The sequence below is a fragment of the Numenius arquata genome, chromosome 6 (assembly GCF_964106895.1).
Source record: "Numenius arquata chromosome 6, bNumArq3.hap1.1, whole genome shotgun sequence".
NCBI lineage: Eukaryota > Metazoa > Chordata > Aves > Charadriiformes > Scolopacidae > Numenius > Numenius arquata.
This window is the reverse complement of record NC_133581.1, coordinates 298,246-325,776: the sequence shown is the minus strand read 5'-3', so window position 1 is coordinate 325,776 and position 27,531 is coordinate 298,246. Positions and strand designations below refer to the sequence as shown.

General features: G+C 57.0%; 3 protein-coding genes across 4 annotated transcripts; 2 read left to right on the top strand and 1 right to left on the bottom strand.

Annotated features, from left to right (window-relative positions):
• Positions 1-97: 97 nt before the first annotated feature.
• Positions 98-6,253, top strand: SIRT3 (sirtuin 3). The gene is made up of 8 exons (XM_074149162.1): positions 98-170; positions 570-693; positions 1,714-1,902; positions 2,507-2,739; positions 2,901-3,001; positions 3,190-3,351; positions 3,735-3,944; positions 5,386-6,253. The coding sequence occupies exons 1-8, from the start codon at positions 128-130 to the stop codon at positions 5,404-5,406; spliced, it is 1,083 nt and encodes a 360-aa protein (XP_074005263.1). The 5' UTR covers positions 98-127; the 3' UTR covers positions 5,407-6,253.
• Positions 6,254-7,456: 1,203 nt separating this feature from the next.
• RIC8A (RIC8 guanine nucleotide exchange factor A) lies at positions 7,457-18,684 on the bottom strand. Of its 2 annotated transcripts, none has more exons than XM_074148617.1 (10): positions 18,490-18,684; positions 16,086-16,133; positions 13,353-13,967; positions 12,629-12,723; positions 11,653-11,803; positions 10,893-10,988; positions 10,510-10,654; positions 9,918-10,062; positions 9,521-9,640; positions 7,457-8,703 (listed from the first exon to the last, which is right to left on the bottom strand). In XM_074148617.1, exons 1-10 carry the CDS (start codon positions 18,571-18,573, stop codon positions 8,583-8,585), a joined length of 1,620 nt encoding a protein of 539 aa, XP_074004718.1. In that variant the 5' UTR covers positions 18,574-18,684; the 3' UTR covers positions 7,457-8,582. The 2 variants fall into 2 exon arrangements, with proteins under 2 accessions (XP_074004718.1, XP_074004717.1); XM_074148616.1 differs by having other exon boundaries at positions 16,086-16,145; positions 18,490-18,573.
• Positions 18,685-20,218: 1,534 nt separating this feature from the next.
• Positions 20,219-25,381, top strand: BET1L (Bet1 golgi vesicular membrane trafficking protein like). The gene is made up of 4 exons (XM_074149317.1): positions 20,219-20,266; positions 20,807-20,898; positions 21,594-21,650; positions 23,249-25,381. The coding sequence occupies exons 1-4, from the start codon at positions 20,248-20,250 to the stop codon at positions 23,414-23,416; spliced, it is 336 nt and encodes a 111-aa protein (XP_074005418.1). The 5' UTR covers positions 20,219-20,247; the 3' UTR covers positions 23,417-25,381.
• Positions 25,382-27,531: the final 2,150 nt, after the last annotated feature.

Below are 27,531 nucleotides of genomic sequence, written 5' to 3'. Positions count from 1 at the left end.
GGTGGGGACGGGGGCGAGGCCGGGTCGCTGCCAAGAGAGGCGGCCGCCAGGGCGGGCGCGCCTACTCGGGGCACTGCGGTAGCGCCGCGGCGGGTGCCCGGCGGGGAGCGAGGCCGCTGCCCCGGCCATGGAGCGGGGGGCGCGGCGCGGCGGCGGGCTGCTGGCGGCGGGTGAGGCCAGGCGGGGGGGGCCCAGCGGGGGGGTCGGGGCTGGGCAACGGGGCCTTGAGGGACGGGGGCTGAGGGGCCGGAGTGGGGCTTGAGGCCGGCGCTGAGGGGCAAGAACAGGCCCTGAGGGGCAGGAGCGGGCCCTGAGGGGGACTGAAGAGCAGGAGGGAGTCCTGAGGGGGACTGAGGGACAGGAGCAGGCCCTGAGGGGGGCTGAGAGGCAGGAGCGGGCCCTGAGGGGGACTGAAGAGCAGGAGGGAGTCCTGAGGGGGGCTGAGATGCAGGAGTGGGCCCTGAGAGAGGCCTGAGGGGCAGGAGCGGGCCCTGAGGGGAGACACCTGCACGTGGCTGCCCTCCAATTCTCATTCAACACCCTTTCCCCGGCTCTCTGCTCTCTTGCAGTGTGGAGGAGCCTGTGGGAGCGCGGCCCCAGGGATGGCAGCAGCAGCAGTGGCCTGGCAGGCCTGGCCCAGCTCTCCCTTTGCTCTGGGGACGGCAAAGGAGTGGCTGGCTCTGGAGCACGGAGGTAGGGCAGTCTGGGTTGGCATGCCCCTCACCTCACAGCCAGTGCTGATGCCTGATGCCCACCAGGCTCTGCACCAGCATGCCAAAGGGAAGGAACTGGTACTGATATGATGGGATGGAGAACATCACCTCTCCTGTCTAAATAGGCAGATGGGTCACCATCTCTGTAAGCCAGAGCTGGCCTGGGAGCTTGAAGAGTAGAGAGATTTACCAGAGAAATATTAGCGTTTGCCGATTGTGAATTTAGCTCCGGGGAACCTGGTCTGACAAGGCAGAGCCATGTCCTTGCAAAGACAGTGTCGAGCACGCTGAGCCCACATTTGACACAGCTCAGTAATTGCTATTTGTGTTTTGCCAAAGCCCATCCAGCAGCTCTCGCTTGGCTCCTCGCACTCCCACGCCTCCTCTGGACTGCTCATAATGTCCTGCACCAGAAGCACTAATTGTCTGGGGAGAAACTGTTCCTTGAGCTGATAATGACTGTTCTCAGCCCCATCTGTATGTAGTGTGGATCTGTGGTTGCCCTTTACTTGTGGGGCTCTCTCAAGGCAGAGCCCTTGGGGGAAAACAGAGAAATGAAGATGTCAGTGCTGACCTGGGCAGCACTGTCCCGGGGTGACCGCCTCTCGCTCTTAGAAACTCTGTGAAACTCGGGACACAGAAAAACAGTCTTTGTATCCCAAGATCAGTGTAAATCAACCATGAGGCTTGTGAGCCCCAGCGCCACTGTTCCCACAGCCCTGTGTCCCACTGCTTTGTCCGCCCCCTGTCCAAAAAACCCCCTCTCACAGGGGCACCAATGACTTGGTGTTTGCAGATCTGTGTAAGAAAGCATAGAGGAAAGTATCTGCTCCTGGGGTATGGATCAGGCTGACAGTTCAGCTTTCTCCTCGTTAAGTGCTAGCACGCAATCCTGCTGATTGCAGAGTTCTTGGGGTGGTTTTCCCCCCCCCGGGAGCAGTTCTCAGCTGCAGTCCCTGTCAGTATGCTACCAGCTGTGCTTTCTCTCTGTTCCGAGCAGGATCCAAGGGACCAGGCCCTTCTCTTTGTCCACTGCTGCCAGAGCCATTTTGGGAAGGGGCGGTGATGGTGGGATGCAGCAGCTCACCCTGCGGGACGTGGCAGAGCAGATCCGGAAGAAGGAGTGTCGCCGGGTGGTGGTGATGGCTGGCGCTGGCATTAGCACCCCCAGCGGCATCCCGGACTTCAGGTAATGCCTCCCTCCTTCCCTCTGCCCTTTTTCAGTGCTGGGAGGGCCAAGATCTTCGCTGGTGCCTGCTCCTCCTCCCACCCCTGCCTTTCGTTTATCTGTGCCAGGCTGGACTGGGCACAGGGGTTTCCCTGCATGCGGACCCTCCTCCTCCAGCCAAAGGCAGGCTGGTGTCACGGGTTAGACCACCCTGGCCCAGGTCTTCAGGGTGGTTAGGTCAGGCCTCTTGCTTGATTCTGTGGCTGCACTCACTGCACCACCTTGGCCACCAGAGAAGAGCCAACGTGGCCATGGCACGAGTTCGAGACGCCCCTGCTGGAAGAGAGTGTGGTCCTCACAGCGTACCAGGGTGGCCCTTCCTTCCTCTGACTTGGGCACCTCACTGCAGCTGGGGGAAGGTCGGGTGGCAGCAGGGCATGGATGCCAGGCAGGTTCTCCTGTCCAGAGGCAGCTTCAGCTGCTCTCGACAGAGAATGGACAGCACGAAGCAGCCAGGGAGAGCTCAAGGACCCAGCTGTCTGCTCTGTGGTGTCTTGGTCCAGCTCTGTGGTGGGTGGCATCTCCTCCTGCACTGTGACTACCAGCCCCGCTCTCCTCCATGCAGGTCCCCAGGGAGCGGCCTCTACAGTAACCTTGAGCAGTACGACATCCCCTACCCAGAAGCCATCTTTGAACTCATGTATTTCTTTGCCAACCCTAAGCCCTTTTTCACTTTGGCCAAGGAGCTCTACCCTGGCAACTACAGACCCAACTACGCCCACTATTTCCTGAGGCTCCTGCACGACAAAGGGCTCCTCCTGCGCCTCTACACCCAGAATATCGACGGGCTGGAGAGAGGTGAGTTTTCTCTCCCCCCTCTCTCAGCAGCAGAGCGCTGGGGAGGGCTGAGGGTGAGAAGCAGAACAGGAGGCAGGACTGCGGCAATGCCCAGCAGACGTGGGGTTTCTGGTTGAGTCACCTCAGGCTGAGCTGGTCCTCTCCCGCCCGCTGTGTTTCAGTTGCTGGGATCCCTCCCGATAGACTGGTGGAAGCCCATGGAACCTTTGCCACTGCCACGTGTACGGTCTGTCGAAGGAAGTTCCCAGGAGAGGACTTCAGGGTGAGTGGTCACAGCTGGGCACCGACACACAAATTAACACAAGGAGGAGGACCTGTTCCAGGCTGTTATTTAGCCCTCAGGGCCAGAGGTTTTACTGGAGGGGACCAGCCGTGGGGCAGGACGTGTTGTGGTTCTGACCCAGGTGTGCACCGCCCCGTAATGAGCAGCGTTGGGTGCTCTCACTCCAGGGGGACGTCATGGCAGACAAGGTCCCTCACTGTCCTGTCTGCACCGGAGTCATCAAGCCTGACATCGTGTTCTTCGGTGAGGAGCTCCCGCAGCGCTTCTTCCTGTACATGGCGGACTTCCCCATGGCAGACCTGCTGTTCGTCATCGGAACGTCCCTGGAGGTCTGGGACTGAGGGAAACCCCCACTCACAAGGAGGAAAAGGCACACAGAAAACAGGGGGGCTCTGGAGGGGAGAGAGGGGTTAGAGGAGAAGGCGAGACATGGGGTTATTGAGGTAAAATCTGGGGTGACAGGGTAAGAAGTAGGGTGCATGCACTGAGACCCTCTGAAAGCCTTGTGTGCCCCTGGGAAAGGTGGGCACCTGGAGAGCAAGAGCTGCCTGAGGAAAGGCCACCAGAGGACTGGTGACATCCATAACCTGGTCAAACCTGGGGCAGCTTAGCACACGGGGGGAGAACTAAGCTTAGTGTGCAGTGAGTTCACCCCTGCGGTGCCCGGCCACGGGGTGACCCTCTCTCTGCTCCTCGGGGTGCCTCCCCTTAGGTGGAGCCCTTCGCCAGCCTGGCAGGAGCCGTCCGCAGCTCCGTCCCCCGCGTCCTCATCAACCGAGACCTGGTGGGACCCTTCGCCTGGCAGCGGCGCCACAACGATGTAGCCCAGCTGGGGGACGTGGTCAGTGGAGTGGAGAAGCTGGTGGAGCTGCTGGACTGGGAGGAGGAGATGCAAACGCTAATGCGGAAGGAAAAAGAGAAGGTGGGAAGGGGCTGAGGGCCCCGGCCCCCTCCCTCGGCCTCTTTGTCCCTCGTTCTGGAGTTACCCGGGGTCTGTGCTGGCTGAGGTTCGACCTGCCCCACCAGCACTGCCACGCCGGCAGCCTGCCTTCAGGGAAAAGGTCCACGGGAAAGTGAAAGAAGGTTAAAAGAACAAACCCCAAAACGCCAAACCTCAGCAGCGTTTCCCAGCGCAGGCGCCGCAGAGCAGAGCTGCTGCTGCTCCTGTTTCACGGGTCTTGGGGGGGGGACATGTGGATCTGCCATCCTCAGGTAGAATAGGAAGAATAGGGAAAAGGCCAGGCTTTGGGTTGAGTGAGAGCAATTTAGGGCTTCTTCAGGCAGCGACCCACTCAATTGCTGAAAAGCTTTCTGGTGACTTCATCTGGTTTTTTTGGATTTGTTCCCAAACATGCTGAAAAAGGCCCATGGGGGGGAAGGTGCAGTTTCCTGGGGCTGGAAGTGGCCACCCAGAAAATCCCTGCCGGCTGCATCGGATGAACCCTCTGATGCCACCAACATCACCTCAGCGGAGCTTCTCTCCGTCTGTACCTCCGCTGAATTGCTTTGGTTTCGTTTCTAGTGGGTTTTCCTGGTCGTGGTGAGAAACAAAGTAGTAACAAGAGGGAGGCTCTAATCGCGCTAATTGTTGGTCTGGGACCGAGCAAGGTGCTGCAGCGCCCAGCGAGGGGACGGGCAGGAGGGAGGGCGCCTGCTCCCCCGATAGCCTGGAATCGTTAAATACAGGCTTGACCTTTCCCCCGATCGTTTATCTCCTGTGCCCTCCTTACACCTGCAGTCCTCCGAGACCTTCCCGAGGGAGAAACTGCAGGAGAGAAGTTGTTAATTACTTTAAGTTTAGCGCATATGTTAATTGTTACATTACTTTAGACGGGTTGGGAAGATTTTTCCACGTTTGGCATCAAACACTTTTTAAATTATTTATTTTAATTGAAGCAGCAGCTGTAGGGTGTGGGCGGGCAGCGGTGGGCACAGTGCCACGCTCTGCAGAGGGGGTCCCCCAGGCAGAAGCCCCTTGTATTTGAACAGACACACTGCTCATGACTTCCACCCGAGAGAGGACCTGGCTTCAAGACTCCAGTTGTGACATTCACGTTGTTCTGACTTTCATCAGGCGAGGGGGTGGGAGGAGTAGGAATTGCGAGTCTTTGGGCCAGGTTTGTGACTTTTCACGACCAGCCCTTTAGCACTTGGGCGAGACGAAGCAGCCCTTGGTTTGAGGCTGGTGCTGCTCCAGGTCCCTGCCGGGTGAACTGATGCAAATGTGGCACAGAAGGAACAACAAACTCCCCCCCCCCCCCCCGGCTCGGGGATCGTGGTGCTCGGAAGAAGCTCCAGCCGAGCCGGGAGGGCTGGGGGGTTCAAAACACCCAGCAAACCCTGCCTGGTCCTTCTGTTTTCAGCTGGATGCGAAAGACCAGTAGGAGGAGGCTGGCTCACCGCTGCCGAGAGCCGTGTTCGCCCGGGAAAGGAGACGCCATCGTGCCCAGCGCGGGCAGGAGGGGAGATGGCGGCAGGGAGCCCTGGGAGAGGCCTCCAGCCCCACAGTGGCACCTCCGGCAGCCGGGGAGCAGGGGATGCTCCGGGAGCAGGGGATGCTCCGGGAGCAGAGAGACCCTCGCCCGCCAAGGAAGGGAAGCTGAAGCCCAAACACCGAGCTGCAACCGGTTCTGCACGTGAAGGCTTTGTGACCTGAGGCTTCAGAGCGGTTGACGCAGCACCCAGCGCTGTTCCCTCCCACTCTCACCTCATTTCGGCACCCACCAGCAGAGACCTCCCTTGTCCCGGCACTGGCCGTCACCCGTCACGCCATCTGGCCACCTCCGGCCACGGGAGCTTCACCAGCAAGCGCCCGGGGGCTCGTGCCAGAGGAGCTGTACATCCGCAGGTTGCCCTTTGGGCCTCCTGAGCCGTCCCACCCCGGAGACCCTCGGGGGGCTGGTGCTGGGCAGCAGGGGCTGAAGACGCCGTGAAGGCTGGGCCCGAGACGGGACAATGGAGTGAGTCTCCCAGCTCCTCCCTCGGGAGCGAGCGCCCACCAGCTCCTGCCCCAGCTCCTCCTCAGATGCTCCTCTCTCGGCCACGTCCTCCCGCTGCCGCAGACCATCGTCTTCGTTCTTCAGACAAAATCTCTGCTCATCAGGGGACAAATGCTGTTGGGGGGTGTCTGCCCCCCGTTCTGTTCAGGAACGCCAGCCAAAGCTGCTGGCAGTTTCGAATCAATGTGTTAATTATTTAATAATAAAGAGTTCTAATTATTTTGCCGATGTCACCTGAGGGTTTTTCTATGAACTTACCTTCCCTCGTGTTTGAGCACATCCTGTCCCTGCCACCACTACTCCTTTCACCTGCTTTTTTTTTTTATTACATTTTTTCCCCCCTTTCTAGCCATTCATCCAACCGCCCACCTCAGCGGCAGCCGCGCGTCCCTCCTGGCAGCGGGGACCAGCTCCGCGGGGGCTTCAGGCAGCCCCGGGAGGGTCATTCTCCCACTTTGCAGACACCCAAAATCCCAAAAATGGTGGGACGTGGTGGTTTTAAGCTGCCCCCTGTTAATAAAGCCTTTACTCCAGGAGCACCTCCTGTGCCGGGGCGTCTCCGAGCAGGGCCGGCTGGTTGCAGGTCGGGGGTTAAGCACGATAGAAAACCAGAATACACCAATATCAGAGGCTGTGCACTAAAAATACACCCACCACCTTCCCTTTCGCATGGAAAGCTTCGGAGAGCTTTAACAGCTGGGAGGAGAGCAGAGGTCTGCGTTTTCACACAGGTTCACGGTGGGGTTTTTGCTAAATGAAAAAAGAGAGAGATGCATTTGGCCTAAAGTCTCCAGCCTCCAGTGACTGCGGGAGGTGCTCCCCTGGCAGACGCCGTCAGCCTCAGCGGGTCAGTCTCACACAGACACCGGGTACCCCTGGGGGAGCCTGCAGCTTTAATCACGACGACTAAAACCAGTTCTTAATCACTGAAGAACTAAACTGAACGAAGCGTCCCTTCAGCTTCTCACCTCACAGACCCTGTCTTCAGAAAATGGGCACCGACTCCTCCCTCCAGCCTTGTCCCGCCGGGAGGCAGAGCCCGTCCCGCTCCCCGCAGCCAGACCCCCACCGGGGCCGAGCAGTGAATCCCCTCCTCGTGGGCAGAAATCAGCTGCCGGGCACTGTTTTCATCCATTCCAGAGCATTTGTGAAGGTGAGGAGGAGTGTGCTGTGCCGGCTGCTGTGACCCCGAGGGCCGGGCTCAGGCGGGTTCCCAACACCCGCTTTACCTGCGGGATGCTCCCTCAGATACACCCGGTGGCCGAGGTGCAGGGAAAGGCTCCGGCTTTGCCCCAGTTTAATGCTACAGTTTTACCTCCCAAATAAACCTGTGAAGTCCAGGGCGGTCGGAGGAGAACCGTGTGCTCCTCAGAAACACCCAAAGACCTTTCCTCGCTCGCCCAGAGCTCTCGCGTTCCACGAATCACTGCCAGGAGCCCATTTGTCAGGTTTTCTTTATTCTAGCATCACTTCTGCATTCCTACTTGTGATAGTAAGTTTCAGAGTTCTGGTACATGAGACAAACTGGAATATTTTCTTTAAAACAATTCTCTTTAAAAAGAAAAAGAACAAAACAGGAAAAAAAAAAAGACGACAAATGTAAGCAGCAGGGAAGGACAGGACCAGCCCCCGGGGGCGACCAGCAGTGGGCCCCCGGGAAAGCCGAGGCAGCTGTGGAGGCAGAAGGAAGAGCCCAGATTTTGGCCTTTCGTTTGGAAATTGCGAGATGGGGAAAGGCCGATGCCAAAAACTCAACCCCGTGGTGCCAGGAGCATCGCGCGGTGCCAGAGCCCGAGTCCCGGCGCGTTCCTGGCAGTCACTGCAGCCAACGGGGAGGCTGGCAGCCTCACACCGGGGCTTTCCTCGCCTCCCCGCAGTGCACACACCGCTCCGCACTCCCCGACACCCCCAGGTGTGCACAGCCGGTCACACGCAGCAAACACACGCTCAGCTCCCTGCTGAGGGAACAGCTGCACCGAGGCGCCCCACAGACTCTGCTCCCCAAAAACTGCCAGAAGAGCCGCTCGCAGCCTCTCCCGCTGCCCCTCCTCCCCCTGTGCTCCCGGGGAGCGGCTCCCCCCACGCAGGGACGGCCACGTGTAGCCACACACGGCCACACACACACCAAGCAGCCACACAACCATCGGCACAAACGCAAGATGCTCCACAGGTTGCTGAGCCCCGATGGTGACAGACAGATCCTCCCCCCACCCTTCTGCCGAAACATCGTGTATTTTTTAAAAACCAAAAATCCTACTGGAAAGTCCTGGAAGAGATTTGGAGCATGAAATCCTCAAGGCTGCTGACAGGAGCGACCACGGTAGAGCCGGGCCATGAAGACTCTTGGGGAGGAGCGGTGGTTGTGGAGCTGGGAAGGAGGTGGGGACGGTTCCTTGTTGTGAATTTACTGTGAGGGGTCCGGGCTGGATCCAGGTCCCACAGGGAGAGCCCTGGCCCAGCACCGGCCTCTGGGCGCAGCACTGGTTCCAGGGGGGGGGGGGGGTGGGAGGGGTGGCATGGAGGGGCCTCCCCAGCTCTCTGAGGCTGGGGCCAGGCCTCCATCAGTCCAGCCCCAGGTCTGAGTCGGAGGACGACCTCTCGTCGGCCGCCTCGCGGATGGCGCTCTCCATGGGGGCCAGGCTGCCGCTCGGCGTGATGCCCATGGGCTGGATGACCTGCTCCCTGCAGGGGAAGGGCACACAGACCTCAACAGCCGCAGCAGGAACATGGGGCTTGTGTCTACTGCCCAGAGGTGGCCCAGAACAACCCCCAGCCACCACTAAGAATCCCCCCTTTCAGACGCGGGGGACAGTTCTAGCCATGAAACCCCCAGCATGGTGAGGCGACGGTGGGAAGCACAACCCACAGGCGTTGCCACTCCCGGGTTCCATGGAACAGGCTGTTTTAGGGTCCCATTCCATGTGGAACAGGGTGGCCCGAGGAACACCGGCACTGGCAGCAATGTCCCTCCAACACACGATGGAAATACAGGCATTAAATGTGCTGCCCTTTCCCCCCTGCCGTCGGGATGGTCCCAACCCAGCTGGCAGCCACTGGGCTCCTCTGTTCCACCTACTAACGGTGGATGAACGAGGACTGGAGAAAGCAGGAAAAGGGATCGGTGCCACCGGCTGCTGTCTGTCCCCAAAACGCTGCTTCCCACGGAGCAGCCTGGCCAGGACAGTGGCTGCTGTTGTCCCTGAGCCCCCGACCAAACCTGCTGAGGCAGGAGGTGCCTGGAACCACAGCACAGGCACGGAGAGGAATTTCACAGTATGCCATCGTGCCAAAGAGGGGTGGGGGCTTGCGGTGCCTTCCCTGGCAGGTAACAGGGCCCGGCTTAAGGCAGTATTTCCCTGTGTGTGTCCCCCCGCTCCCTCTCACACCCCTTCAGTTAGAGGTGGCCTTGGGAATACATCCAGAGAAAGGTCAGCGATACGTGGACATCACAGACACGCGGGTGCTCACGCAGGCACAAACACACGCACTTTTCTAGTACCTGGACAACTTGTCAAACATGTTGACTAACTTCATGGCTTCGTACTCCTTCTGCTCTTCAGTCATCCCTTCCATGGGGTTGGGCAGTTTCTCCTCGACACGCCCCGTCACAGGGTTAATGCTGCAAGAGGAGCAGTGAGGCCGGGGCAAGGAGGGAGGTGCACGGACCCAATACAGACACCGGTGACCACCCGCACCACGAGCGGCTCGGCCACGGGGGCATCTCACCCAAGGGACGGGCAGAGAGGGTGGAACAGGACGTGAAAGGTGAGGGTGAAACTGCTCAGGAAATGTGCGTGACAGAGCAGGACACAGGAGATGGCAGGGGAGCAGGTGAGGAAAGGGACGGAGCAGGAGTGGGAAGAGGGGAGTTATGGAGGGGGAGCAGGCTTCCTTACTTGGGCTTCGCCTCTTTGTACTCCTCAGTGTCTGTGTCTTCGTCTTCTGAGTACTCTCCCTCTTCCCGACCGCCAGCCATGAGGCCTCGTGCTGCCAGGAGCCCAGCGGCATTCCCATAGCCCGTGTACTTCACAAACCGTGACACTGCCGGGAGGAGGGGACAGAGACCACCCTGTGCTTCCCCTCCCGCCTCTCCGTCTCCGTCCGCTCCCATGTGCCCCACAACACGATCCGAGCGAGGCCATGGAACTCCAGAAACACCAACGCTGCTTTGAACCCTGACAGAGAAGGAGGCTCCCTCCCTCTGCACCAGGAACGGTGGGGACAACACCCCAGATGCAGGCCAGGTGTCTGCAGGGTGTCACCATGTCCTCCAGCACAGCTGTTCCCTCACCGCTGCCACGAGAGACAGCAGCTCCTTCCCACTTGGACATTCTCCACCTTTCCCTACTCGGTGTGTCCGGCCCAAGGGAGGGGAGGACAGAAGGTCCTGCTGCTGCAGAGGTCACCATCCCACGCTCTGGGGTTGCCCAGGGGACACGCTCCGGGACTTCCCGGCACCAAAGCCCACCACGAGCCCCTGCCGCTCACCGCTCTCCTTGCAGAGCACGAAGAGGAACTCGGCCGCACAGTGCTTCACATCGGTGTCGATGTGGGTCATCAAACGCACCAGCTTGTTCCGCAGCGAGTTCCCCACCTCCGGGCGGTTCCTCACGTCCCGCAGCGGAGGCAGCACCTGCGGGGCCACGGCGAGGGGTGGTCAGTGGGGCTGGAGCAGCAGCAGCAGCGCAGGCAGGGGAACACGTACATGGGTTTTACAGATCAGCTACAACTAATAAATCCACAGATCAGGGGATGTGGAAAAAAATACCGTGGGCACCAAAGGCCTCAACCACCCATATATCAGAACCCAGTAGAGAGGGAGAGGAGGTCTCTGTCAGCATCACTCAACGTCTGGCCGAGCTGCAGCCTACCTTGGCCTTCAGGAACTTCCTGGTCTGGCGGTGGACTCGGGCGCTCTCGGTCAGCAGGTTCAGCACCGGCGTCAGACTCTCCTTCAGCTTGTGGCCCTGTGGGAGCGGCCACAACACGAACACCACGTTAGTCACAGGGAGCTGAGCTCATCTGCCTCGTGGTAGGGAAATGGGCACAGACCGACAGGGAAACAGACAGGCACTGAAGCCTTCCAGCCTCGGCTGCAGGAATTCCAATGCTCCATCACTCCTCAAATGCCACAGTTTTCCAAGCCCTGTTCTGTGGCACGGCATAAACACTTGTGTAGGGCATCCAGAGAGGAGAAGCGCAGCAGTAAGATTTGGAGACCCTTTGGCATAACTCCAGAGACTGAAAACCATGGCCAACTTGAAAATAATCCAAATTCAGGCTCCCAGAAGCTGCCCACCAGGTCACCACTGACTGAAACAGAGCACAGGTATTTCCATCGCCCAGCAAACCATCTACTGTTCCGCCAGTCCCACCACCTGCAGTCCATAAAGCAACGGTGCAGTCACCTTCCCAGTCCACAGACGATGGCTTAGTCCTACCAACCATGACAACCATGACCAAACAGCCTCTGCTAAAAACCGCCCCGTCTATGAAGGGGTATCTCCAAACCAGCCCCGCCTGGCTGGCTTCTGCAGTGGTGGTCCCGGGCTCTCCAAGGCTGACGGGAAGGTGCCCTGCAGGGGACATGTGAAACGAGGGGTGATGGACTCTGGCAGCCTCCCGACTCACCCTGTCCAGGCGCCGCTCCAGGAAGTCCAGCAGGATGCTGACCGCATCCATGTTGACACCCATGTACTCCAGCGAGCCCGGCCGGACTTTCGGGGTGAGGAGGACATCCAGACATTTCAGGGGCAGGTTGCCCAGAAGGTTAACCGTGTGGCTAAACACAGAAAAGAGAACACGTAGTCAGGGGTCTTTGTTCACTGAAGTTCCTCAGCTAAACCAAGGTTCATTACTAACTTCCAGGAGTGTGAGGACCCCAAGATCCAAGTTGCCTTTGGACTGCACCCCAAGCTCCTCAACCACTAAAAGGGAATAAATTGAACTGCTTTTTGGGTAGCTGAACTATTTGCTAGGAGTCCAAAGAGACTTCAGTGACAACTGAGAAACCGTGGATCTCAGCAGAGGCCAAGTAGGACCAATGTGGGTGGTCAAAGGTCTTTCTGCAGGGTCTCCTACTGCCTCACCCCTCACCGTGGTGGTCGATGCAAAGCATTGCTCTGGATTCCTCTGACTACAGCCTTCTTAGGAACAGGATGGTGTCACCTGCTCAAAGCTGTCACCCCGGGGTCAATAACACTCCGCAACGTGACACAGGCAATTTCTCAGTGTGGCCCAAGAGACAGACAGTTAATTAAGGCCAGCCCATGGACTCTTTAATTAAAAAGCACCAAACCCTGGCAAGCTGCCCACTGGAGCGGGTGGCACTGCCGAGCAGGCCTGACGCGGGACATTAGATATGGCCCTCAGGGCCAGGCAGGTGGGGAGAAAACCCTCCTCCTGTGGGCCAGGGGGCAGCTGTGGGCAGGGCAGGGCTACCTCCGAGCCCCAGCAGCAGGAGGGACCTGCAGGGCAAAGCAGAGACGCCTGCAGTGACCTTAGCAATGGCCACAACAAGCAAAGGACATTGGCCAAGGTCAAGCAGGATCTGCCCTGGGGAGACCTGTTTCTGGTGAGGACCACGGCCTCGTTATCTGACACAGACCTGTGGAACTCCTCTGTCCGGTCTTCTCCGTCCGCAGAGATCATGAGGCAGTGGCGCAGGAGGGCACCCAGGTGCCGGTACTGAGCAGCATCTTCCTGGCCCCAAAACAGAAGGTGAGAACCTTGGTCAGGAGCAGGGGATCCTCCACAGCCCAGCACCCACTGCCTCCACAGCCCCCAGCCCCATCCCTCCCTCCAGCAGCCTCACAGCTGGCAGAGGGGTCTTGAAGTGGAAGTAGCCCTCAGCTCTCCTTTGAAGGCCAGCACAGTCCTCCTGCTGCCCAGGACCTTCCCCGTCACTCTACAGCACTGAGCCAAGGGCTGGAAGAGGCCCCAGGACAGGCCCCTGCATTAGCCAGAGATGTTTTCCATCACACCCTCCTTCGACCTTCTCCAGAAGGACAGAACAGGCCACTCTCAGAAGCGAGTTACCTGGGGGCTCCGCTCTCCCACTTGTGCAACAAATCATCCCATTAAGAAGAAAAAATACCCAACTCTTAAATGGTAATGCTCTGAAAGTCTTAGGGGTTAATAACACATTGGATGGAGGCAGTGCTCTGGGGAGGGAGGTCCAGACACACAAGTCTCCTGCCACCCTTATATGTACCCAGAGGGGCACAAGGGCCGATACATAACACGAGGAAGGGCAAGCGGAGGAGAAATCCAGTAGCCAAACCACAGCCCAGAGACACGCAAGTGCAGTGAGGTGGGACACCTGAGCTTACCTCGTCCACCTCCCTCTTGCTGGAATCAAAGGTGATGTTGAAGAGCACTTTCAGGATCTCCATGGCTCGCTCCGTCTCCTGCCGAGGCAAAGGTGGGAGAAGTCCCTCCTCGGTGGCAACTTCATAGGGGTCCATCCACTTCACACCGAGGGTCAGCTCCAGGGTGTCCGTCATCAGGCTGATGCCCCGGAGCTCCTGGGCCAGCTGCTGGCGGATGTCCACCCTCAGCGCTGTCAGCAGGAACAGCAGGCGCAGGTCAAAGAACTTCACCTCGTGAGGAAGACTCCTCTCATTGTACAGTTTGATGCGCTTGGCCAGGCCCACCACCAGCCGGGCTTCGGCCATCAGCTCCTGCGCCCTGGGGCTGCTGAAGACGATGTTGCAGAGACATTTGAGGGATTCCAGGATGACATCCAAGTCCGGGACCTCCCGGATGAGCTCCTCCGAGTAATCAATGCCAGCATGCCTGGAGAGGGTCTTCAGGCTGTCCTTGGTGGTGAAGGGGTCCAGGCAGTGCTTGTCACGGGACAGGATGCGGATGCTTTCCAAGCAGGTCACCTGGCAGGACGGCTGCAGCTCTCGTTCCAGGAACTTGATCAGCAGCTGGGCCATTTTCTGTGCAGATGGAAACAAGTAATACCTTGTACACCAACACTTCTCCATGCTCCCCACCACCCTGTAATGCTCTGCTCTGGAAGGTACGAGCATCACCTCAAGATGGGCCCACAACAGCTCTGGTCCAGGTGCACACTCGGGAAAGTGTTTGGCTCCAGATTCTGATCCCGACCCAGTTCGAGCAAGGACACCCAGCACAGAAGAAGGAACGGCTGAGAGAAAGTCTCAGATGTAAGGGGGGAGCACGAACAGGCAAATGCTGCTATTGCATATTGTAGCTTCACCCCTGGTTACAAGGGTTGAGGGTAACAGGGTTTACTCGACAGTCACACGAAGCAAGGAGAGGGCAGGGCAGAAACGTCCCTCATGGCTTCACTGAGGAGCCACCAACCTGACAGCGGGTCTCTACTCCCGCCCAGAGCCTGAAGGTGAGGGAGGCATCGGCTTTGGGTGCTCCAGAAACAGACTGGAAAGGCTCAGAGATGCCTGAGAAAAATCACCAAAGGAGGGTAAAAGGACCTAAACGAGGCAAGAAGAGCACCTCCCTAGGAAAGGAGGCGAAAAGACCTCGGGAGACTCGGATAAGTAGCACCTCCCTAAGCCTCAGTGCTGTCTGGAGACCTACTAGCCCAGATCCTCAGTCGGCACCGGGCGGCAGAGCTCCACTAACACCAATTCACAGGAGCTGGAAATCCAGCCCCTGCGGGTGACAGCGCTGTACGTGACAGCAGCAAGGGAGCAGCACAGGAGCAAAGGCAATGCCCCAACAGCCAAGGGAGCTCGGTTTGAAGCGTGTGTGGCAACACTTCCCTTACACCAACAATCCACAGCACAGGCACCCCCAGCCTGGCGAGGTCACATCTCCCCAGATCTCTCTAACAACACGGAACCAGGGCACGTGTCTCTCCACGCGTGTGACAGGAGTGAAGGAATCCCAGACCACAAGGTTTGCTATCGCTCAGTGTAACTTGCCCCACACGGCCTGAGCTTCAGAATAATAAAAGGACTGAGGGAACAAATGAAGAAAAAAAGTAAATTTCAGTCCTTAATGTGAGGCTGGCAGAACTGAACAAGCTGTAACTCAGGAAGTATGTCCCACAACTGCACCCTGGAGAAGTGAGACAGTAGTCGTTCCTCTTCGCCTGCCACATGAGGAGACAGACACGGGAGCCAAAGGTACCGTTGCAAGTAGCCAAAGCCTCTGACTGACTCGGGTTAGAGAGACCTCAGGGCTGTGCCCAGGGCTAAGCCTTCAGAAGAACCAAGTTCCAGAAACCAGGTGGTGACACTCAGTTCATGTTCCATGACATACACCCCAAAAGTGGAACACCCCAGGGCTGTGCCCGTGCTCACAGCCGGTGAGACTGTCCCAGCTCCAGAGCAAGTCAGCGCGAGGCAAAGAGCCCGGACCTTGTGAGATCCGGTCCCACACGTCGGGCTGGACCTGGAAAAACCTCCTGCTGGCAACGGCACAGACAAACAGAGGTCCCACTCCTCAGCCCAGCTGCCTGCTCCACGCTCGCTGTGCTGACACAGGCATTAGCGCAATCCGCCAATGAACCAGACCACGAAACTGATCCAGATGGAAAATAATCCAGGGGAGAAAAAAAAAAAGTTATTGGTGAGGCAGATCAGCCCCCATCTGTGTGCAGCCACGCAAAGGCCTGCCCTGGCGTGAAAGGACGGCAAGAGCAGGAGCGCTGCTCTCCATCCAGCACCAGATTAAACCAGCTTAAAGTATCTGTTAATGTATGGCTTTATCCTGCTGCTGCCCCACGGCAGAAACGGCTCCCTCCAGAGCCCTGCGCTGCTGTGATCTCTGCTGAGCAGGCTCATGCCACACACACAAAGGATCACACTTTTTACACACCCGTGGCTGAGCCTACGTACACCACGGAACCCGAGGGGCTTGCTAATGCTAAACTGTGTCCTAAACACCAGCTACTGATGGAAAAAATGGAGCCAGATGCTCTGAGCACACCATTCCCTGAGCAAGTTAATGAAGAAACACTCATTTCTCTCCTCATAGGAGCTGCCACCACCAAGCCCTGCTGGACATGGGTCCAGAGCAGCAGCAGATTGAGGTATCCAACTGGAGGAGTCAAAGAGCATGCCTACCTTCCTCTCCTCCTGCTCCTCATCGTCAAAGGTGAAGCACTGAGATTTCTGGGAGGCAAAACAAAAACAATCAAAATAAGTAACAGGTTAAAAATCCACAGAACTGTTTCCCCCATCCAGGGGAGGGCCATTCTGCCGGAAAGCAGCAGAACTAAAAACACACCACAAAAGCACAGAGATGGACCACACCACCAGGTCTGAAGTGCTTCCCATGACCGAGGTCCCCGCTCTCTGCAGGCCCCTGCTTCTCTTTCATCCTTGAAAAACATCCAGGATGAACACCACCCACTGCCCTCTCCCGCCAGCTTCGCTGAATGCCATGGGCCAAAGCAGTGCCCATCTGATGGATGGACTTGTGTTTTAATACCGCAGCAGTAAAGCGGGTATCCATCCCAATCCAACTACCCCGTAACACCTGGTAATTCCTCTGCTCAGCGACACCACCAGGCTGGGCCTACACATTTCCCCCCTTGATGTCTATTGCTCCTTTTCCTCACCAAAAGGAAGTACTGTCTCCTGGTTACCTGTGAGCAGATCCTTGTGGTTGTTCAGGTCATGTTCCTTGAACACCACAGACCTGATGTTTACTCCCCCATCAGGTCCCTTTCCCCAACAAACCCTCAATAAACCCTCCTGCTCTTTGTTCAGGGGAAGCACCTCTGTGTGTGTGACCATCCTGGCTGTTCCCAGACGGACAGGCTCCTCTCTGGCTACCCCTGCTTCCAGTCACCTGGCCGGCACAGGAGATCACATGCAACCCTCATTTACACCAAGAGAGCATTTGGTCCAGGTTTTGAGAATGAAAATGTTTAAGATGTATAAAACACTGATTAGATATGTACAGATACAGCTAGAGCTAGACAGAGATAGGCAGATATAATTCTATCATAATTCTCCCATCATTTTCTCAGCACTCACTGTCACTTTTACTGAGCTACACCGCTTAGGCTTGCGGAACTGCTCAGTAACTGTAATTAGCCTTACCACTAATTAACCAATCACTCAGATACTCTGGCCTTATTCTTCCCTCGAGTGACCGCAGTTCATGGCTATCTCATCCACAGGTCTGCTGAGCTCAGCTCCCACCGCACTGACCACCTCGCGAGTGTCCGGTTGTCGCTTTGCCCGATTTCTCCCCAGGACTGACCACACGGAGCTTCTGGAGAGGGCGGGTGTTCCCCAACTCACACACTCTGCAAATGCAGCCCCCATGGCTGCTCACTGCCTTTTTACGCTGCCAGTCCCTGTCTGCTTCCAGGCAGCAGGCACAGTTTGCAGATGAACTGTGTCACCATCACCAGGATCCCAGGGAGGGCTCTGGTCTCTCCCAGGACATGCCATGATGGTCAAGGCAGTGCCCACCCGGTCCCCACTCAGGCTGTCACCCGAGGCTGAGAGCTCCATCCTGGGACCAACGGGCTCCGCAGACAACCACCACTTCTCTCTGCCCACCACAGCCTCCTGGCAGGCTCCTGTAATCTCATCCCTGCATGGTTTTGCCAAACCTGTGGTTTTGCTTTAGCTGTAGTTTACTCCTGGCAATCAAAAATTGACAGTGTAGGCACCAGTGAATTAAAAATCCCCAGAAAAAGGATAGAGCACCACCAGTTTTTACAGCAAAAAATGATGCAAGGGAGTTGCTTAGTTTATCTACAGTTTCATAACCCTCTGATTGCTCCATTTCTTCTAAACAGGCCAGCAAAACCACCGGCATTCTCACAACTTTCCTACGCTCGATACACCGACAAGGGATCCAGGAAGTTTCCCTGACAACCAGGGTCTATTTCAAAAGGGATTTACCCCACACATAATCTTTTGCCACTTTAAGGCTGGAAACACTTCCCTCACCACTTCCCAACCACTATTTTTTTTATATATATTCTGTATTTGATATTCACTTCTCATTGTCAGCTTTCAGGTCAGGCACCTGTACCAGATTCCAGCAGCCCATCCCTGTGCACCCCTAATGATCTTTTACTTGCAAATCACCATGACCATTTCACCTGCAGCTCCTCCCCAGGCCTCAGCTTTATTGCCTCCAAACCTCGCCTTAACATAAAAACTCCTCCTACTCACTCTTCACACTGATATTTTTTTTCCCTGCCAGCTTTTAGTTCGCATCTGGGTAATAATAGTAACAAAAAAATAATAAAAATTCCCTTCTACATGCTGTACTTGCAGTATGCAAAGGAACCAAGACAACAAGAGGCTGCTCAGCTGCTTCCCAGCCAAACACCAAGCCACAAACCATCTGCAAGTAAGCGACGCAGCAGCCTGTGAGGTTTTCCTGGCAGTAACGCGCAGAGAGACGCACTAAGGGAGCCAGGCGGGGGACAGCCGGGTGGCACAGAACCCCCACAGAGTGGCCAGCTGGCTCCCGGGCAGGGCTTTGCCGCTCACTCACCTCCGCGTTGTAGATCTGAAGCACCTTGAGGACTGTGTCCTGCTCCCCGCTCTCCACCGTGGCTACGACAGCGCTGAGCTCCATCCTCTCAACAGCTCAGCTGCGGCCGGGGGTGAAACCGGGAGGAAGGGGGGCGCAGGGGCTTCCAGGGCTCCCAGATAACGGTGACGCCAAAGGACCTCGACACACAGATATCTGAGAGGGAGAGAGACAGGGGTGGGGAAAGGACAGAGGGGAAAAAACCAAAATACAGAAAGAAATCCCCAAGAGAGATTGCTCACGCTGTAGCATCCATAAAAGCAGAGCAGATGGATAACCCGAGTAACACCAGCAGCCGGCTTCCTCCCTCTCCCTCTAATCCTCTTCTTCCCTTTGCTTTTCAACGTTTAATATATGCCCTCCCAGCAAAGCACTCGGGGAAAGCCTTCCCCCCACCCAGCCAGGGATTAACACCGAGCAGATAACAGCAGCTCCCCGAAATAGCTCCTGCCTCCTCCTCCTCCTCCTCCCCTGGCTGCCCTCATTTCTCTTACTGCGCAGGAGGGGGGGGGGAACCAGCCAGAAACATTCCTGTGGAGTGGAAAGGGACGGTGAGAAAAGGCAGAGGGATGGGACAGCATCCTCCTGGTGTGTCCGGGGCGGAGATACCTTTGAGGGTGGTGAAGCAGAGGAGATGACGAGGGTTTATCGGAGGAGATGACAGGGGTTTATCGGTAGCCACTGCTGGGTGGGTGGTGCCCAGCCGGGCTGCGCAGCAGATTATGGCCGAATCGCGGCGTTGGGGGCCCCGTGGCTCCCTCCTGACACCAGCGGAGGATAACGCGCCTCTCGGTGACACTGCAAACGAGCAGATGCACGTAAGGACGCGGATGAGGAGATTATTTTAGCCACAGGCAGGAGTCCAGTGGCTGGTGAAGCCACGCAGGCCCGCAGCATCGGGATGGGACTCCTCATGGGGGAAACCCAGCGGGTTGGAGTGGGAACGGGGGCTCATCCCTGTGCTCAGACCCTGTCTGGATGGTTCCCTGTCCCGCAGCACGGCCAAGCACCAATTCGGTGGTACCTAATGATGAGGGGCCACGCTGGCCCCGGGGCCCTGTGCCCAGGGGAGCACCAGGGAAGCCCCCACACCCCAACGCGGCCAAAGCCGGGTTTTGGGGGACGAAGGGCACGTCTGGAAGCCAGAAACCTGTGGGGCCGGCGGGATGCTGGGCCGGGGCCGGCGGCACCGGACCGAATCCTCCCCATTCCTTGGGGGGAAAAGCGCGGATCGCAGCGGTGGTCCTACCTCCCCCCCGCTCCCTCCTCACGCCGCCACCTCCTTCCCCTGCCATCTTCTGCACCTTTCAAAGCCCCTCAAGCCCGTGTTTTGGCCCCAAAGGGAAGCCGGGCGGTACCTGCGGCTCCTCAGTCGCTCGGAGGCGGCCGAAGCGGGCGGGGGCCGGGCCCTCCCCCGGCCGGGGAGCGGGGCAGCCGGCGGGCCGGGCCGGGGCGGGGAGGGCAGCGCCGGTACCTTCCTCCCGCCGCCCCGGATCCCTGCCTCATTTCCTGGCCGCGGCCCCGGCCCTCCCCCGGCAGCGCTCCGCGGGGCCGCCGCCTTCCGCCCGGGGCCGGGACGGGCCTGAGGGGTCCCGGTGCCCTCCACGCCCCGCAGGAACCGCTGGGCCCCGCCGGGGGGGAGCGGGCAGGAAGCGGCGGACATTTAACGGAGGCGGGGGCCGGCGCGGCTCCGCCCGGCGAGGCGGGGCCGGGGCCGCCATGGCGGAGTGGGGCCGAGGTGAGGGGCCGGGCGGAGGGTGCCCCCCGTTCCCGCTGTGGCCGTTTGGGGGGCGGGTGAGCGAGTGTCCCCGAGGGCGCTTGAGGGACCGGGGGGGGGACGGGGCGCTGCCGCCGCCGCCATTTGGGGGCCGCCTCAGGCCCGCGGCCCGCCCGCCCGGGGCGGCAGAGCCGGGAGAGCCCCGGAGCCTTGGGGGGGCGAAGTGCCCGGATTTGCCGGGTTTCACCCCAATCCCCTACTGGGGCAGTGCCGGGGGTATCGCTGGCGCACCGGGAGCCTGTGCTGCTTCCAGCGGCTGCTGGGCCTTGGGAGCGGCTCGGGGTTCCTTTGGGGCAAGTCGGGTGTGTTTTTGTCAAAAAGAGTTTGGGAGCGTTTCGTGGCGCAGGCCCCGTGAGGAGGCAGCTGTAACGGCCTGGGTGGCAAGCCGGAGACCGGTTGGGCAACAAGCCGGCCCTGCCTGGCCCGCCACGTTGGGTGAGCAAACACAGGGGACGGCTGTCGGGACGGATACAACTCATCCTCCGCTTTTTCCCTCCCCAGGTCAGAGTCCGGGAGCCGTGGAGGATGTGCTGGACGTGGAGAACAAGCGGATAGCGGACAGCCTGGCCAGCAAGGTCACCAGGCTGAAGTCGGTGAGTGGCCACGTTGGCCTTGGGCGCCGCGGTGAAGGAAGGACAGCGACGTTGTTGGTGATATAATGGTTACCTGTCACTTGTGAAGCGCCTGGGACGGTTTCATGAACCTCCACTTTCCTTTTGAGGTCTAGCGATGTCATGTAATGGGAACGATGTGGTTTTCGTGGCGCTCAGGGAAGAAGTTTTAGGCACAGAGAGAAACATAAAAGCTGCAGAGAAAGGTATTGCTAAGCGCACCTTCTTGGGGGAAAAAGTCACAATAAAAAGGTGAATTAGTTTTGAAAAATACACGTGTCTCTATGTAATTGGTGTTCTTAAAGCTAGTTTGCCCCGACTAACATCACATACTTTGATTTAGAGCTTAATAGAAGTCAGTGACTCACGCTGTAGAAGGACAGGCTCTGCATTCCTGCTGTTGTGTCCCAGCGTTTAAAAGCTCCTGTCCCATCTGTGACAGTTTCAGACAGTCGAGCTTCATTTTCAGCGCTGCAGAGCTGAAAAAGTTCAACAACCTGAAACCGGCTTGAGAATCTCATTCCTCTACTGAGCAAGCCTCTGTCCGTGCAGGAGATGGGGAAGCGTCGACTCACTTTTCTAAGGCGTGTTTCAAATTTTACCAGTGCCAGATGCGTTAGAGGCTCTCTCTGCACTGAAAGTTCGTTAACACCCGTTGTCTCCCTTTCCCTGTGTAGCTGGCTCTGGATATTGACAAAGATGCTGAGGAGCAGAACCGATACCTGGACGGCATGGTAAGGAACGTGGCTGGCTCTCAGCAGGTACCTGAACTGTGGCAGTTTAACAGCAGTTAGCAGCAAAGTCAGATCCCAGTGGTCGGTTTGGCAAACCAGGTCATGGAACCAAACCCGTTTCCATGGTCTCCTGGAACATGGAAAACATCAGGTACCTGGCAGCTGCAAGTGCCACCTTTCCCAGGTGGGCGGCTCGGTGGGTATCGAGCATCAGGAAGGATGGATGCAGGATGGCACATGTCAGAAATACAGGTGGAGATTGGTTTCCTCCCTGCTGGGACTGAAGAGCTGCCTCCTGTGGCTGATGCCGGGAGATGGGCCTGTTCCTCAACTACTCCTGGGATTTCTGGTATCGCTGTATAAATCTGTCAGGGATACTGAGTGTAACACCTGAAACACAGGCTGCCTGCCAGGAGTTTGTAGTTCACTGTTGTCTTTGGAAGGAGCAGAGCTGATGCTCTGGGCGCACTCGGGGTGTTCGGTGCCCTGTTCCCTCATCTTTCTGACACACAGCACCCCATAAAACCAGAATCGCTTTCCAGAGTAATCTGCCTCTTGAGCGTTGGTTGCTGCTGGAAAATCACTGCACTAGGGAAAGGCAGCGCATTCATGCAGTAGAGGGGGTACCTGCTGGGGCTCGTTAGGAGAGAGACAATTCGTTAACTGAACTGGGAGAGGAAGGGGGTCCAGGTTTGAGGAGGAGATGAGCACCGTAATGTGGGTGCTTGGGGAGCCTTTCCTGCACATGCTGGGTGTTGGGAGAGCTGGTGCGTGGAGGCAAGAGAAAACGGAATTACAGTGTTAAACCAGTGGAGTCAGAGGCGTGGGCTCAGCTTGGACGCTCAGCGGCGTGTGCTGTGGGTGTTGGAGTGTCTGAAATGGGTGTTTGCTCAGCCCAAAAGGAGAACGGACAATCAGAATAAAAGGTGTAAAGGCAAAAGACCTTAAAGGAGATGCCCTCAATCAGCATGAAATTGTGCTTCTGTTACAGAAAAGGTTTTGAAGCATTTCAAGAGTAACATGAGCAGAAGCTCCACATAGTTTGTGGATAAGGAAAACAGGCCAGGAGTCAAAATTAAATTACCTGATCTGCATTAATTTGAGAAGTTTCCCACCCTTTGGTGGAGCTGCACGTGCCTGTGGTCCTATGCTGAAAAAAAATGGAATTAATGGCAAGAAATGACACCTTTTTCTGTGCTTGTGGGGCTGCCCCAGTGCACACCATTGGTTCCAGCTTCATGTGGGGACCTTTCCTTTGGTTGGAGCGCTCACTTGCGGAGTTGCTGTTAACAGCCCGTTGCGAGCAGAACAAGGGCCGTGGGTACAACTGCCAGCCCAGCAGCGGGTCCCGTGCCCCCACTTGGAAAAGGAGGGTGGTTTGGTTTAGTTGGGAACAGACCTTCCCCTCGCTGTTTTGTTTCTCGGTCTGCAGTGCAGAGGTGACAGTGCTGCTGCTGGAGGGGAAGGACCTTCCGCGAGGGATGGGCAGCTGCTGTGCGGCTCGCTCTGCAAATGCGTTTTAGCTGGGAAGCGGGAGATTCTTGGGAATACCTTCACCTGTTCATAACGCCTCCATCTGCGTTTTCTTTCCCACTCAGGACTCTGATTTCATGAGCGTGACGGGCCTGCTGACGGGCAGCGTGAAGCGTTTCTCCACCATGACACGCTCCGGGAGGGATAACCGCAAGTTGCTCTGCTCTGTTTCTGTGGGACTGATTGTCGTTTTCTTCATCCTCTACTATCTGGTGTCCAAAGCAGGGACTTGAGCTGCTTGTTCCATGAGTTTTACAGAACAAAACCCATGACGATTGACAGACTCGTTCACGGCCTCTCTCCGTCTGCCCTGTGGTGGAGTCTGAGACATTCCAGACAGACCTTCCAAGAACTTTCCTTTCCACCAACTTTCTGTCTTTGTTCTGGCTGGTCTCAGACATCTCTTTATAAAAAGATGAGTGTCTTCGATTCTAAACAGATTTCCACGTATAACACTATTTTGATGCTGTTAAATGCTTACACCTTTCTCTCTTGCCTGGTTGTCTGTGTCTTGCAGCCTATTTTTAAGGGCCACTTTTGCGTTGCCCCCCTGACTGATACTCGGTACTAGGCCCTTGAGGAGATGTGGCTGACAGATCCAGAGACTCTGATACTCAAAAGTTTAATAAATTGGCCGAGCTGTGGAAGCCATAGAGTTCAGGATGCTGGTTTATGGCAGTGTGAAGGTGTGATTTACATTCCAGGGTGGCCACTCGGCTGAATCCTGCTCTCGGCTTTGGAGGGAAATTAGCAGTAAATCTGGACCCTGATACTGTAATTGTCACAGTGAAGAGTTGCAGAGGAGCAAAACTTTATGTATGTGCCGGCTTGGTCTTATTTATCATCCTTCTGGATAAGGCTGGGGATGAACCTGTGAGAAAGGAGGGCCAGAGGCCATAAGCCACCTTGATTTACACATGTATTTTCCAGAACCTTCCCACGAACTTGCAGATGCACTCCCTGAGACTGCTAGATCAGTGTAAAGAAAATCTGATGGCAAAAGGTCCGGTTAATTTCAGTGATTATGGTACCTGGTATTAGAGCAGTTTGGGAAGATGTGCAAACAGACACAGAGGCTGGGGTCCAGTGACACTCCCAGAAGGTGCTGTTTGGGTGGAGGTGAGAGGTCAAGGAGGGATTTGATCAGAGGGTTGATCTGTTTATTTATTTATTCATGTAGAAAGCCTTGCTCTGCCTATCGTAGTGCTTTGGGGGTCACTGAATTTCACTGAATTTTTAGAGTTGGAAGGGACCATAAAGATCATCTAGTCCAACTCCCCTGCTGAAGCAGGATTGCCCAGAGCAGCATGCCCAGAGGTCCATGCCTGCAGTGCTGCTGTGAGATGTGGGGCAAGGCACGTCCCTCCTGCTTCTGTTCCCAAAGCAGCCGTTCCTGGATTTCCGCCCTCCTCGCCCCTCGCTGGGCGCATCCCCAGTGCTGTGTTCCCCCAAAGCCCAGTTATTTAACTCTGCCTGTGATTGAAGAGATCTGTAACTGTAAAAATACTCTGCCTGCTGGGAGAAAGAAAAAAAGAATTTAAAATAAAGTGCTCTTTCTCTCTTCAGCCAAACCTCCACTGCCTTTTGTTTAAACCCTTTGCTGTCCAAAGCAGCGGAGCAGAGCTGCTGCTTCATCTGTTTTCTGCCCCAACCACTGTTGTGTTCTGGTTTTCCTTCCTGGAATTCTTTGCTTATTTGCTTCTCTTGCCTTCCTGTGACACCCACCCCCGCAGGACTAAAGCTTCCCCCTCAGATTTTACAGTGTTCTCCTCCAGCCAGTGTTCCTCAATGGCTGGATGGTTCCTTTGGCCCTTGTACTCTTTGGCCTCGCACAATCCCAGGTCTAGATCTGTAAATGGGCTGTTGTCCTTTGTTCCGGCTGTACCAAACTCCTAGCAAAATACTGCCCCAGCTGGATGAGGTGTCCTCTTTTCCACATTTGGGAAAAAACGTGCAGGGAAGGCAAGTAGAAAGGAGGCAGCAATGGCTTTCTCTGCACTTCTCCCTGCTTCTCCACTAAGATGTGGCAGCTCTGAACTCTTTCCGTTTGGAAGAATCCTGGGTGAATTGATGGACTTTGGTTTGATTTTCTGAGGCAGATGACTTCGGAGGAAAGGTCCGGGAATGGCCTGGTCTGCAGAACGGTGGTGGGTTTGGTTTGCTTTGACTGCTGTAAATAAAGCTCTGGTTTTAGAAGTTTTTGCCCGTGTTTCTCCCTTGTGCTCACACGTTAGCTGGGCTAAATACCAGCATCGAATCGCTCAGTTGTTCTGCTTGAACTGCAGAGAACCTGCTCCCTCAGAGCCCAGTTTCAGCGTTATCCTGAGAACCAGCGCATCTTCCAGGGACGGAGAGGTGGGGATCTGAGTGGGGCCTCGCCGGCACGCAGGGAGCGAGTCAGCGTCGCTCTGCGCATCTGCCCGTGGCTTCGAGAAGAGACTGGTATCTCCAGTCCCCTGAGCAAGCGACGCTCCAGAAGCTGGATGCAGGGGGAAATGTCTTCGGTATCCTTCTGTGCCGGTTTAGGTGCTAAAGCCCAGCTGTTAGTGCAGGTTTCACCCGCCCTCGGCCTTTCTTTGCAAAGAAAACCTCCTGTTTTAATGCTTTGTCTCTGATCTTTGAATTCCTCTGGAACTCAAAAAAAAAAAAAAAAAAGATTTAAAAATATATATATATTTAATTAACCATAGGGATTTTAAGCTGACAAATTGAAGTTAAAGGTTTCTTGAACCTCGGGTGAGTTGTGGCCCCCTCAGATTCCCACCGGCAGCTTTTGTGGGACCCTCTGGACGCTGCGCACCCTCCTCCTCCTCCTGCTCCGGCTGATGCTCCCAGCGGCTGCCCTGCTCCCTTTGGCGCGGCGTTTGCCACCATTCGGCATCAGCACGTGGCTGGCCAAAAGCACTAACAGGCAAAGGAAGCTGCGTCAGCGTTGCCAGGCAGAGAATTCCATTGGGGGGGGATTTATCTGCGTGCAGGAGCCAGCTTCACCAGCGTGTGACCGTGCTGAGCCCTCGGAGCTGCCACGCGAGGAGGGTTTTGGGGCAAACAGTCAGGATGTGTGACCCATAGCTGCGTCGCAACGGAACCTTGTGCCGCAGCCAATGTGCTGAGGAAGTGCAAAATCAGAGAAGGCAGAATTCCGAATATGGGGCAAAATCACACCAGCAGCACCACAGCGACAGGGTGCAGGGACACGTCCACAGCAGCGGGAGCACCGGGACCGGCTCTTGAAGACACCCCAGCCCCTCAGCCTTCTCTGAACACCTATTTGATTTGGGTGATTTGGTTTTTTTGGTTCCAGTGCTCTCCCGCAGTCCTAACAGTGCAATGGTTTTGCTGAGGGGTAAAAAGGATATAGAGCTGATCTGCCTCACACACCCCCCCCAGCTCAGGGTGAATACACAAAATACTCCGGGGTGTTTTTACTGAAGTAACAAACCAAGAATTAGAACTGGTCTGGGAACTGCTGTTTTACGTTTTTCAGCGCCATCTAAAGGCACCTCCCCAGATCGTTTCGGTGACTCATTACAGAGTAATTTGTACTTTTCCTGAACGCTGCAGTGCCCAGCTGAAGTGTGCACCTGGGGTCCCTGCAGCCAACACCAACCACAAATTCTTTGGGAACGATGGGACAAGAGAAATTTCCAAAAGTGATCACTTTCTGCATCCATAAGCTCACAGTTGTTTACTGGAATTAGCAAACGCAGTTAATCGTCTGATGACGGGGGGGATGGCAGGTCTCGGGGAAGCTGCTGGTGCCTGGGGCTCGGTCAGCGTCACCTGGAAGGGGAAGAAAAACCCAGAAAAAGTGACGGTGGCTCCTTGTCCTGGGTGAAACACACCCCGCAGGAGCTTTCAGGCAGCCAAAGGCCAGCTCTTGGTTTGACACAAAGGCTGTGAGGTGCCCAAGCCACCTGCAGGGCACGGCCATGGCTGGAGCTGACATCCCCGTCCCCGGTGTCCCCGACACCGCTCCCCCCAGTCTCCCCGACTCCAGCCAGGGGCCCACTGCCAAGGGGCCGGGATGTGTCCCCTGCCGTGTCCCCAGCCCCCCGAAACCCGGCGGGGACCCTCCGGGAGGGGATGCGGACCCGCTCGGTGCCAGGTGGAAATGAGGCCTGGGACGCGGGGGCTGGCCGGGACGCCGGGGCTGGGGGGGAGGACGGCGGGGATGTGGCGCCGGGGCCGCCTCCGGCCGCTCACCCTCGGGGACCGGTGCCTCGTCCCGCCGCCCCGTCCCCACGGGGCCCTTGTCCCCGGGCACGGCGGCCCGGAGGCTCCGTCGGGAGTGACCGCCGTGACGGGGCGGGCGGGCGGTTGCCGCGGCGACGAGGACGCTCCGGCG